Source organism: Schistocerca piceifrons, chromosome 1 (genome assembly GCF_021461385.2).
Source record: "Schistocerca piceifrons isolate TAMUIC-IGC-003096 chromosome 1, iqSchPice1.1, whole genome shotgun sequence".
Lineage (NCBI taxonomy): Eukaryota > Metazoa > Arthropoda > Insecta > Orthoptera > Acrididae > Schistocerca > Schistocerca piceifrons.
In genome coordinates, this window is record NC_060138.1 from 1,114,355,504 (window position 1) to 1,114,369,243 (window position 13,740).

General features: G+C 38.3%; 1 protein-coding gene across 1 annotated transcript in view; it reads right to left on the reverse strand.

Annotated features, from left to right (window-relative positions):
• Window positions 1–13,740, reverse strand: part of LOC124777290 (WD repeat and FYVE domain-containing protein 3) — a 299,899-nt gene that overhangs the window by 123,804 nt on the left and 162,355 nt on the right. Inside the window, exons 30-33 of the mRNA XM_047252642.1 lie at window positions 13,341–13,542; window positions 9,216–9,389; window positions 7,660–7,861; window positions 2,742–2,946 (exon numbers count right to left, since the gene is read on the reverse strand). Coding sequence (XP_047108598.1) covers window positions 2,742–2,946; window positions 7,660–7,861; window positions 9,216–9,389; window positions 13,341–13,542 — 783 coding nt within the window. The remainder of the gene's footprint in view (window positions 1–2,741; window positions 2,947–7,659; window positions 7,862–9,215; window positions 9,390–13,340; window positions 13,543–13,740) is intronic.

Sequence of the window (13,740 nt, forward strand, 5' to 3'; positions counted from 1 at the left end):
AAAAAATGGTGATTCATCCGACCAGGTGACACATTTCCATCCATACGCAATCCAACCTTGATGACACTGTGCTCACTGCAATTGTAAATGATGACATCACTGGGTCAACATGAGAACACAGAGCTTCATCTGCTGTGAAGCCCCACATTCAAAATTGTGTGCTGAACTGTGTGCTCCAAAGCACTTATGCCCATACCAGCATTGCACTTTGTCATCAGATCTGCTGCAGATGCCACTTATCCTGCTTTACAGAGTGGAAAAACCTCTGAGCTCCACTTTCATTACATGATAAAGTGTGCACATCTGGCACCTTGAAACCCACTCCTGTATTCAACCGTCCATCAAAACGTTTCCACAGGTCCTCAGAACAGTAGCACGTGAACAACTGTCCAGCTTCACCACCTCCAAGATACTTATTCCCATGTGCCAGACCATAGCACTCTGCCCCTTGTCAAAGTCGTTTAAGTAAATGGATTTCCCCATTTTTGGCCCCTACAGTCACTAGAACTACACCAATTTGTAATCCATTCAATTACACAGTATGTTGCTCAATGCTGCCCTTCAACAAATGAAGTGGAATGATGACTTTCTGACATGCAAACAAAGCAGCTCAGGTGGACATCTAGATTAGCAATGCACAATCATATCACAATTGATAAAGTTCATAAGTTATATGAAGTACCAGCAATAGTAAACACGATCAGAGAAAGCCTTGTATGATGATATGGGCATGTTCTTAGAGCAGACACAACAACAGTAGCAAAGACTAGTTTTAGTTTGAGAATACATGGTAAACAGCCTGTAGGACAACCCACGTAGGAATGGCTTGATAGGTTGCACAGAGATCTCTAGATTTCAGGGCTGCACCCTCATCCGGCACTAGATTGGATTTAATGGCAACAGAGCACTAAAACAGTGGACCTCGCCAGCAAGGAGGACAAATGCCAAGGAAGAAGACGACTGTCACTAGAATGATTCTCCATTTGTGCATCATAACCACAATGCCACCAGATGACTCATAATTTCACAGTTGGTTGGTTGGTTGGTTGGTTGATAGTTATGGGACTAAACAACAAGGTTATCAGTCCAACAACATAGGAAAAGAGAGACTGCTACTTACTGTAAAGAATACACATTATGTTGTAGACAGGCACAATTATTTGTTTGACTTATGAACGTATGCAGGAGTGGTAAAATCGAGACACTAACACAATACTGATGCCGGAGCTGAGAAATAATTTAAAGAGGAGTGAGTGTATGGGTCAGACTGGCACGCAGGTCAGAGCAGACAAGGGGTCCCCAACAACTCATATGTGGTGAGAGAAATCTTGCCAATTAAGAGGATAATAGTAACAGTGAGAAGGCTAAAAGGGTAATGGAAATCAAATGAAACTTCCTGGCTGATTAAAACTGTGTGCCTGACTGAGACTCAAACTTGGGACCTTTGCCTTTCGTGGACAAGGTAGAGCTCTTGCCTGCGAAAGGCAAAGGTCCCGAGTTCGACTCTCGGTCTGGCACACAGTTTTATTCTGCCAGGTAGTTTCATATCAGTGCACAGTCCATTGCAGAGTGAAAATCTCATTTTGTAATGGAAATGACCCAGACCAACAATAGTAGAAGGAGCGGAAAGAAATAATCAGGCTAGTGGGTGGATGGGGCCAGTGTGCATTCCGCCCCCCCCCCCCCCCCCCCCGGCACTCTGCAAGTGACAGGGGCCAAACAAGCTGACAGTCAAAATGTTCTCTCTCATCAGTGTAATGCTCTTGTTTGTAAAATCCTGTGTTAGAGAAATAAGCCTTTCGGTCCAGTTCACTCAATTATATCTCCATACACCCCATTAATACTCTCACTCAGAGCTTGACAATGAAGGATGGAACACACATTTCCTGCAAAATTATTTGAAAATAGCAATTAATTCCTGCACTCGCAGCAGCTGGGAAATTAATGTGTGTCATCAGGCAAATGGCAACATTTTCTGGAAATCCATTTCCTACTCAGGTGAAGACTGAAGAAGACTTTGCCATAATATGATGAGTACAAAACATATTGAAAGGTAGCTTCAAGAAAGCACTGAAACTTAGCTGATAACATGAGATAACAGAAAAAAATTCACTGAGGAAGCCCGCATTCTCATGATGTAATTTTGGTAACATTATCCAACTTTCACATTATAGAAAATATGTTTGGGATGACAGGCACCTCTGCTTAAAATATTTACTTGCTTCCCACGTTTCTCTGATAAAACACGTCTTGTAGTCTACCATTTATTTATTTCACATACATGTTTTTAAGAATAACACTGGATAAAATATAAACAACAACATGTAATTTACAGACGTTTAAAATTTTAATATCATCAATTGCGTCATTTTGTTGCCTTGTGAGTGGCATAGAGATTGCACCACTGACCTGAGTATTAAGCCTCATAGAATTTTATACAGAAAATCTGATGGATTAGCAGCAACACAAGTTTTCTTTTGAGAGAGAGAGAGAGAGAGAGAGAGAGAGAGAGAGAGAGAGAGAGAGAGAGAGAGAGAGAGAGGGAGAGAACAAGGTGGAGGGAGGAGAAAAAAAGGAACAAAATTTACTGCTTTGTGCTGGCTGGAACTGCATAATTGAAGAAATTCTTTCTTAAGCAAAGGAATGGCCAGAGTAGTAACCAAATTAATTAACAACAAGGAGTTTCTTTCCAATGAGTACCATGGGACACACAACAACAACAACATCATCACTCAACTTACCGATGCGTGGTAAGTTTGTGGAGTGCCTCCAGTACCGCCATCTGGTCAGCTATGTTTTCTGTAGAGCGGGACAATAGGAACAATATAGTGCGATTCAGGCAATGGTAAAGACCTTCCAAGGAAACTGTTGATGGGCGACGCTTTGCCTGCATTATTAATTTCACCACAAACTCAAATACTTCATGTGGATCTTTTGCAAAAGTACCTGCAAAGAAAGAATGGTAAAAGTGGTGTATATCAGTATGGTTTTAAAGCATTGCAGTAAAGATGCACAATACAAAAATATACAATTATAAATGTAATTAAATCTCATCAAATAACTACAGAAACATATCTATATATTGGGAAGCATTTTTTGTAGTTATTTTCAGCCTTGTAATAGCAATTTTTCTCATCATCATTATCAAGTTTTTACACTGTTGCTACTTTAATTTTAAACTCTATGACATAACATAACACAGGCCTTGTCTTCCAAAATGTAAATATTGATATTTTGAATTATCCTGTAGAGTGCAATGATGCAATGACAAAGAGCATAACTGAATTCTAGGCCTTTGTGAGCCTCATTTAGTAGCTCTTATGCTTAAAAATATTTATGCTGAGCTTGAAATTTCAATTATTTTTCTATGTAAATCAACTGGTTTCTAGGCTACAATCTGAAATTAATTACATTTCTCATTATACTGTTGTTGACTAAGTTATTCATTTAGTTAGTTACACCTTCCATGGGTCACTTTGTATGATATATTTTAAAGATGTGAAATAAATCAATTTACAGAATATTCTACTTATTGTGAACAAGATAAATAATGAGTGATGTTATATCATTGCTTCACATTCAGTGGAAGTAGGGGGGAAGGGTCTGGAGAAAGGAGGTTGCCTTTCTCATTTTAGTTTGCATGGGTTGCCTAAATCACTTCAACTGAATAGTAAGGTGGTTTCCTGTCTAGCATAATTATCCATTTCTGTCCTCCCAAGCTGAATTACTGAACATCAGAGAAACAAATAATTTGAAACTGGGGGGGGGGGGGGGGGGGGGGGGTGAGGGGTTGGTCCATTCATGTGCTACTCCCACTCCCAACCCAAAGCTAATGTCACAGGAGCCATATCCCCATGGAAGACCCCACATGCAAGACCTGCCCAGTCCACCCATCTAGCACTTCCCACTCCAGTCCTGCTACAGGCCTATCCTACACCATCAGAGGCAGGACGACCTGTGAAAGCAGCCATGTCACGTACTAACTTGCAGAAATCAGTTCAGAGCTTTTTATGTTGGAACATTTGTGGATAAAATCCTACACCAAGATTTATAAACACTTTTTTTAATCAACAGATCAAGTACCTCCCCATTGACAATGTCAAAGAATAACATTTTTATGTTGGTATGACAACCGGAAATGAATGGTCACCACTAAACTGTTGTCAACAACAAAGTTGACCAGCCAGTGGCGCAACATGCAGATGAGCACAACATGCTTGACTGCAATGGCAGCTTCACAACTTGCTCTATCTGGATCCTTCTACATGCAAACAGTTCCCTCAACTAGACAGACGGGTGTTACCCTTATCCTTCACTCCCATAACCCTCCCGGCCTCAATCTTCACTAACCCATTATTCTACACCCACCCCTTCCTCTGTCCTGTCACCCCCTCTCAACCCACGTCACCTCCTTCATGCGCTGCAACCCACTGGCTCCAGCACCTGCACATCGTATGCCTAGACCGTGCATTGGCTACACATCCCTCCCACATTCCTAGCTGGCGAACTCGCATCCCTCTGAGCTGCACGTTCTGCCAGAACTTATACAGTAAATAAGCAACAAGTTTCCTAAAAAGTTATTTTATGAAATAGAAGAAGGTACCCAGATGGAACTTTTTAGTTATAGCTTTACTCTCTATATTTAACTTCTCTAACCATATGGTTACATGATGTCCAGACATGCACAGAACATAATCGTTTCAAAATGATTTTTGTACAGTTTTAATACTGTAGTGGTCACATGTGTATAATGAAAATTATAGGAAATCACAGTGGTGGAAGACCACCACCGTAATTTCCTATAAGACTAACTACCTCAACCCTTTCTCTATCCCAAAAAAATGCCTTTCTGACACCAGTAATTGCAAGGGTTTATGCAACTGTAGCCCCTGCATATTTTTTGCAAGATGCTCAGCTAGGCTACCCTTCCTTGTCTTATGAGCAATAATGATACTATCTTCAGCTGTATGTGCAATACCTTCAGCTGTATGTATTTTTTTATTTATTTGTAACGGGTTTTGGTGATACAATCCACCATCTTCAGACCCCTAGATGCAGCAACTAATATCATTTATCACGCCATACCATAGACAATATCATAAAAGCTATATTTACTTTTTAATGATGAAATGTTAATTATTTTATGACAAGGATAGATAGCTACTCATTGCATAGAGGAGACATTGAGACAAAGACAGGCACAATGCAAATATTGCTAAACATTTAAGCTTTTGCACAAAAAAGCCATGCTTTGGAAATAGAAAATATACACACATTCACACATGACCACTGTCTCCAGCCACTGTGGCTGCCTCCATGTGGGCACCCCACTGAGGAAAGTGACCATGTGTGTGTTACTTGTGCTTGTGTGAATGTGTGTGTGTGTTTTCTATTTCCAAAGTGGGACTTTTTTATCCAAAAGCTTATATGTTTAGCAGTCTTTTCATTGCACCTTTCTGTGATTCAGCACCACCTCTGCATGGTGAGTAGCAATCTAGCATTTCCATATGGACTTTTCATTGTTTGAAATGTTAACTACATTAGACTGAACCAATTTTCATTATACACTTGTGACCACTACAGTACTAAACTGTAAAAAAATTAACTATAGTGTCTCCACTGCAACAAACCCATACAGTTGTTCAACAGTGTCTAAAACCTATTAGGCTACAATAACCTTAGGAGCAGGTCTGCATTCCTCTTGTGTTGGTCACCTAAAACTTTCAAATGCCATGTACAATGTGTCACTTGCACGGCACAAAATTAATCCATACAGCTAAAGGTATTAACATTTTTGTATGTTTACCCAGCACTGATCATGATGCTGCAAGACACCCAACAATGCCACACTGGCACTTTATGAGAAGTTGCTGATCATGTTTCGTCCAGGACACCCACTGGTTACATAGGTCTTTAGCCGGACTGTTACCTACGCCACCTACTATGATCACCTGATCCCTTTCACCAAACTGCCTGTACAATGGCCCCATGTCCTCTGTCACATAGTGAAGACTGGCACATTGATATGCAGCATTTGGCCTACACCACTCTAGCAACTAGTACCTACCAGAAGATTATTTTCTTCCTAGTGCCTTTTGTTCCTGGTGTAGCAGTAGTTATTTGTGTATCACATTACTCTATTTTCTGCTACATCTAGATGAACTCCTCTCCAATTTCTCGATGCAACAAGTCACACTTATTGTCTAATGTAATATTCATTTTGTGGACAGTAATCAACAGCACAACATAAAGACATGGGAATTTCAATGTAAGTAATCTAAAATTCAAACAGTTTTATCTTTGAGATTTGTTTGCATTGTTTTCATTTGTTATTAGGTACAGTTACAGTTAAACAGGCCGTTTTCTGCTGTAGGGCGTCATCACCCCAATGAACTTTTGCCACTACAGAAAAAAAAGCAGCCAGAAACTGTATATGACAACAAATATAAACAGCTCTCTGAAGATGAACCTGTCTGTTCAAAATCGGTAATGGGGCTACTTGTGTAAATAAACAGCATTATTAACAGTGCCTGATTGCTGTTTTCTTCTTTTCAAGAATCAACTTGTATTTTTCACACAGCCACAGTCTCAAAATATCCGGTTTTGACAAATCAGCAACAAATTTAATACAGTCAATAGGCCCATATAAAAGTACATGACACTGTAATAGCTTTCAGGGAGGGGTGAGGAATAGGTTGGGGAAGGTTAAGAAGCTATGGCAGGTCATCCAGACCCCAGGGTGAGAAGACCCACCTGTTGTAGCTGGAAATTTGGTCAAAAATTCATGCCTGGGAACAAGTAAGGAAGACTTGTTTTTAAATACTGATATTGTAACCATTACAAAGCAACCATCCACCAACAATATCTCTGCTGGTATATAAAATGATAATTACTGCCTCAGTTCCCTATAGAAAGTATACGTTGCACTTAATTTCTTTTTTACCACACCTGATACTAGCTAACAACACACTGAAACTCGTATTTAGTATGAAGTTATGTGCAATCACAAATCTTGCTTTTCAAGCAGCAGTGTAACACCTTTCTTTTGACCAAGAAGACTAGCAGTTGGCTGCATTTATATAACATATGCAACAAGGTTTAAAAACTGAACTAAACACAAATCAGATACCAGTTAAGGCTGCAGTAAAGCAATTTACAAATCATAAACTTCATGTGAGTGAGTTACTACGAATAGTTGAAATTTTTTAAACTGCTGCTCCTTTAAAAATTTGGTCAATTCTGACAGAAGGTGCTGATTTTTCTAGCGATTTGCTAAATGACATACCTCTTTACGCCTCCCCTCACCCCTCACAGTTTTTGAACTGATTTTTTCCCCTTGATGTTCACTAGTTCACCTAAGCAAGACGAAGGACAGAAACATGCAATTGTGCTAGAGAGGCAACTATCTCGCTATTCAGTTGAAGTGATTTGTGGAAACAGTGAAAACTAAAACCAGGATGACAGCTCCCCTCTACTATTCACAAATAAGAAACCATGACACAGCTTCACTCTGAATTACGTTCACAATAATTACATTTAAGAATCACATAAAAGATTCATGACAACAGTAAGAGGGAGACTAGCAAATTATTGAACAGACAATTTAATATTTACAGTGGAACAAGTTTAGAATGCAGAAACTGCAATAACGTGACTCACCCTGCCAAAGCTTGTCCACAATACGTGAAGCGAGGTAGCACACATTGGGAGCAATATACTGAGGCGCCCCCCCAGGGACTACAGGCAGTGCAGCCTGCTCCCCGATGAGGACGTCGGCTGCCAGCAGGTGCTCCATCAGAGTTCCCAACACCTCTGTCTGATAACGTGTCTGCTGAGACATGCTTGCATTCTCCGGTGATGCCTGCATATAGAATGACACTCAACATTTAATTTGTTTGATGTGTTCTAAAAAATTCTATTCTAAGCAAACAGACAAGTTCCTAATAAGAAAAAGGTTTAATGCAGACTACAGTACAAAACAACACCACCTTAAGAACTAAAAATTGACAACAAGTAGGGAGATATCAGGAACAAAAAAATCTGTCCATAATGAAAAATATTTGTGTTCTCTCACTGTAATAAAATTTTGTAATTTCACATTCATTAACAAAAGGGTTTGTCTGAATAAAGGTATGTGTGCAAGTTGAACTTGTGTGTGTGTGTGTGTGTGTGTGTGTGTGTGTGTGTGTGTGTGTGTGTGTGTGTGTACTGCTGACAAAGGCCTTAATGGCCGAAAGCTATGATTGTGTGAATCTTTTTAGTGTGCCTATCGTGACTCAGCATCTCCGCTATATTATGAGTGGCAACTTTCCTTTGCTCATATTGTTACAGTCCAACTTGTTTATGTGATCGCTCTAAGCTTGTTGATACCAGTGCCTACCAATTTTAATTGTATATTACAACACTGAGGATGGTCACTAAGTGACCGAAAATCGATTTTGCGGATAATAAAACAAAAAAATACGACCAATGCTGTTTCTCCTTCCAATTATATCCATTATTTGGTCGTGGTGCACAGAACACTCCATGGAGTCGCCAATCAATTCCAACTTAAAATAAAACATTATCCCACTAAGTCTCTTATGACACAAAGCTATCAATTCAAATTTCCTGAAACGAAAGCGGGCTGCCAGCTAAAAGGATTGAAGATCATACTTGGTAACATAAAACATTTTGAAACAATCTTATATCGGGTGAATAATATTTCAATATGGATTCTGAATACCGGCAGAGTAACCAGTGTGGTGACAGACAGTTTGTATCTTGTGTTTATTTCCTTCATCAGCTTTCTTATACGTATGTTATCAGAAAACTTTGAGATCTTTTACACCTGGTGAATAAGACGAATGTTGAAAAGCTATCTGAACGTAGTAAAGCATTACTCATAGCAAGTTCTACTCATTAGTGCTATGTCACATAAGCATAACAAATTTCATAAAAACTTTACATTCAGTACTTCAGTCAAAGAACAAAGCTATTTTAAATTAATAGTACAACAATGTATATTCTACAGCTGTCCTTCAATGGCCACTAACAATAAATGTTTTCTGTTCTTTTTGCAAATAGCATGTAAATCAAATTTGAGCATAGTAATTTTGCAATGGTTAAAATAGTTAACAGTATTAAGCAATATCAGTGGTCACACTATTGAAATACACACATTATGAATAATCTGTAGTAGCCCAGAAGAACAATTTATCAACAAATCTACATACCTCAAGGACTAAGTCAATTGCAAGAGGACCTTTTCCAGGTGATGGTAGTGATAGCGAGTCCACTACAATCACGCGCAGGAAGTCCATCACAAATTTCCTTGCTGGGTGGTTGCTCAAACCCGAATCCTTTGATGGAGATCTAACAAGGACAGCGGAGTCAGAGCCAGGATAAGTCTGAGGAAAGATAAATATCATGTTTCAAGATTACAAAATTGTCATAATAGTGATTGACATGTGTAGTTACTAAAAATGTGAAGTAACAGGGAATATATACTTATCCATATGGTGAAACAAGGAGGGACAGTAGCCTACAAGCAAGATTCACTTTATGATGTAATTATGTTCATAAGAAAAAGGTTAAGTATACATCTAGGGAAGAGTACCTATACACACACACAAGGTGTAAGTAAGGACGTGAACTAACATTGTACTTTAACAATTTAGGTACATATAAATTCTATAATATTAATATTGGTATGCCACATGTAATTGCAAAAGAATGGCAGAAACTGAAATGGCAAAACAAGTGCAGAAAAGGATGAGGAAACAGAATGAACTAGTATAAAGTAGAAAATTTAAGGACAGGTTATAACTTATTTACACATTGAAGGTAATCTGCAGAAAATAGAACAGAGGAGAGAAAAGAAAGTTTTAGGAGCAGAACTGAGAAGAGGGAAAGGGAGGGGAAACCACTATAAATTGAGACTACATGGGTGAAAAGTATTGAAGGTTGGTTCAGACCTTCAAAGTAAAGAAGCTATAGAATTACAGTATTGAGAAGCGTGTCTAACAACAGCCCCAAAAGAGAGAAAAAAAACTGTTCCTATATTTTACACAGTGTAATAAGCAAATGAGAACTTTTGAAGGGTTTTAAAGCTGTGCCGACTTCATAGAGAGTTAATTTTAAAAACAAAATATGACAATTCTTCAAGCAAAAATCATTATGGTCTACTGCAACTGTAATCAATTTCTTATAAATATACAACTCATGGACTCATCATCATTTTATAGTCCCATGTCTTCTGTTCATCTTCACTAAAAATTCCAATATCCTTGCAACTGTCACAGGTGCAAATAGAACTCCATGTGCCCTTCCGTCCTACCCTAAACTCTAGTGCTGTCAGTATTCTGCACGCTAACAGTGTCAAGGAGCATTGAAAACATTTGTATCATACCAAACAAATGTACACAATATTCAATTTGATATGTTGGTATGATCATTACAAAGTATATTCCATGAATGAATGAATGGACATAACCAGACAATTCTTCACAAATCTCTCCTAGGCTTTTAGATGTTGATAATTCAATAACTATAGTAGTCATATTAACAAGCAATTAAGAAATCAGTTTTGTAGTGAAGCCAAGTACATACATTCTCAAAAACTACTTGACTTTAGAATGAAAGATTCATCTGGGGAAAGGAAAGAGGGTAAATACGGAAGACTGATCACCTGCGCAAAATGCGGTAGTCTCAGTGCTTACACAGCAGTTTGCACATTTTTTGCTTTGTTTTATTCTGTACAAGTTTCCCCCAGGCCCCCTAACATGAGTAATTTTTATTATTTAAATTTTACACAGCAGTCGCTTTTTTTCTGTGTCACCTTTCAGCTGATGTGACAACCATCGAACAGTTTGCACTGGAATAGGCCGAATCATCGTCATCAAAGCCACTCTTCCAATAAAATCGTGTCACAGGGTCACTTGACTTGTAAAACAGAACTCTCGGAGCTGTGACTGAAAAATCTGCCTCTCTTCTGTTCCAAGCCACCACTTAGAGCAAGGGTTCCCACAATTTTCCTCTGATGGAACAGTTTGAGAATCCTGGTACTTTGATGAAACACATTGTTTATTTAAAAATGAGAAAAACTTGTTTTATCCAGTACTTCATTTTTAAATCACAACTAGTTACACAGATATCTTATTCCTATTTTAATAGAATAAACAACTTGTTTAATTCAACTGTTGTGACATGGCTTCACCATTTCCCGTTCTTTGTGTCCATAAGCTAGTAAGTGTAGTGTGCACTGAGTTGAAACTCACAGCTTCACCTCTGCCAGTACTGTAGACATGGCACTGGGGGAAGTAAGGTTGTAAAGGCAATTGTGATTCCAGCTCAGATTGCTCAGTCGACAGAGTGCTTGCTTGCCAAAGGCACAGACAAAGGTACCATGTTTGAGTCCCAGTCCAACACACCGTTTTTATCTGCAGGAAGCTTCAAATCAGTGCACACTAAAATGCAGAGTGAAAATTCATTCTAGCAATGGATAGTATCTCAAAAATTTACCATGTGATGCTGAGGAAATTAGATTAGGAAGTGAGACACCAATAGAAATAGAGACCAAAATAAATTACAACTGGGAAAGCTATTTCTGAAAACAAACACAAAAAAAAAACACACACACACACACACACACACACACACACACACACACACACACACACACACAAATCACTGTCACTGAATATATATTTTTGTGTTAGGAAGTCTTTTCTGAAGGTACTTTTCTGGAATGTAGCTTTGTACAAAAATGAAATGTGGATGGTAAACAGTTTAGAAAAGAAGAGAGAAGAAGGTTTTGAAATGTGGAGCTACAGAAAAATGCTGAAGGCTAGGTGAGTAAAATGTACAACTAAAGAGGAGGTACTGAACAGAACTGGGAAGAATAGAAATTTGTAGCACAACCTGATTAAAAGAAGGGATCAGCTGATAGAACACATCGTTATGCCTGAAGAGATTGTCTACAATTTTGTGCTGGAGGGATGTGTGTAAAGGGGAGGAGGGGGGAGAGAGCAGAGGCAAGCTTGTTGAAATCAGAAATCAACAGCAGCAAAGTGTTCGGAGTTGAATATATATTGGAAGGATAAACTAGACAACATTTTCTATTGCTATGAAAAATTTAATAATATCTAGTAAGATAATTACAGTAGTGGCAGAGTGTGTCACAACAAATCTTGAGTACCTTGCACATAAATAAGTTAAGCATGTTGGCATTTTTTCTAAAATTTTTTACATCTGTGGAACAATTAAATTAAGTGATAGCAGAATAACCAAAACCATGCGCATTTATGGATTTCCATACAAAAAGGGTATTGTGCCACAAGAAAACTGAGCTTGGAGGAGAAACTAATTTCAGTTTCAAATTCCGCTCCAAAGACATACTTAAATTCTTTCTAACCAAAAAAGTTTGTGATCACTGTTGTAAAATTATATATACTAAATCACTAAAGATAACTTAAAATTATAGAATGACCAAAGGACTACAATCATGTGATCACATAATAGAAGAGTGGCTGAAGTTAACTGAGGTCCTTAGTAAGACTGAGTTGAATAGTCAAACAAAGAAACCCTAAATTGAAAATAGTGTTCAGTTATCCTTGGTTGACTGATCAAATAAATATTGGCAGTATCACTGTCTGTAAAAAATAGAACTGGGCAGAACAAAACAAGATTTGTTAGGTTGCCAAGGCTCTCAGGCATTGCGTCAGATGATCCCACTGAAATTTCATAATATTTCAGTGCAGCCTCCACCCAATCATCGTCATCATCATCATCATCATCATCATGTGGCATGTTGACAGAAAATCTTACCAATAAATACCACTATGACTTGAAGATGATGAAGATATGATTTGTTGCAACATTATGTACCTTCACTGAAGACACATGTAATTTCAAAGATCGCGTGCCCATACAGTTCACAGGCTTGCTTATGGAGACTACCTGGGTTGGCCCCCTTGTGCACTCCGGTGAGCAGCCAATGAAACAGTAACTCAAGTGATCGCAAACAAGTGCTCGGCCTATTCTGTAAGCTGAATTACTGTTGTCCATTCAATTTGCTCAGTGCTAAACACTACCTGTACCTCATTATCTTACGTTGGCTCTATAAAGTTCTATGTTCCATAAATCATGTTTATTGTTGCTATAACACAATATTGTAGTAAAAATGATAACACCCGAGAGTGAAAATAATTACTATGTTGGAAAAAACTTTAAAAAACATAAGAGATTTTCTGTTAATATAGTTGTGATACTGCCAACTACCTGCACAAGTATATAATGACTGAAAGGGCAGAGAGAGAGAGAGAGAGAGAGAGAGAGAGAGAGAGAGAGAGACCACTGACCTTTACTTCATCACCGGGTGTTGAAGCTGCACTACCTGCTTCACTTCCAGCTTGCCTGGGGAAAAGAGTGCCTGCCAATGCCCCCAAAACTTCACCAGTCATGCACACTGGCGTGAAATCTGCCATATTGTGGTATAAAAAGAATAGGAACTGTATAATTGTCACTGGGTAATCCCGCAACCATTCAGGTAAACTATCTGGGCTGTTAACAGAACAGAATAAAACACAATAATTTGCTAGATGACTGTTATATACATATCATATCATAGTTATTATTATTATTATTATTATTATTATTATTACAATAATCAAATCTTTAACTAATTTTTAGTCTTATGATTTACAGAGATTATCACTTCTTTCCTCAATAAGAATTGAAGAGAGAATTCTGTAGGAATTT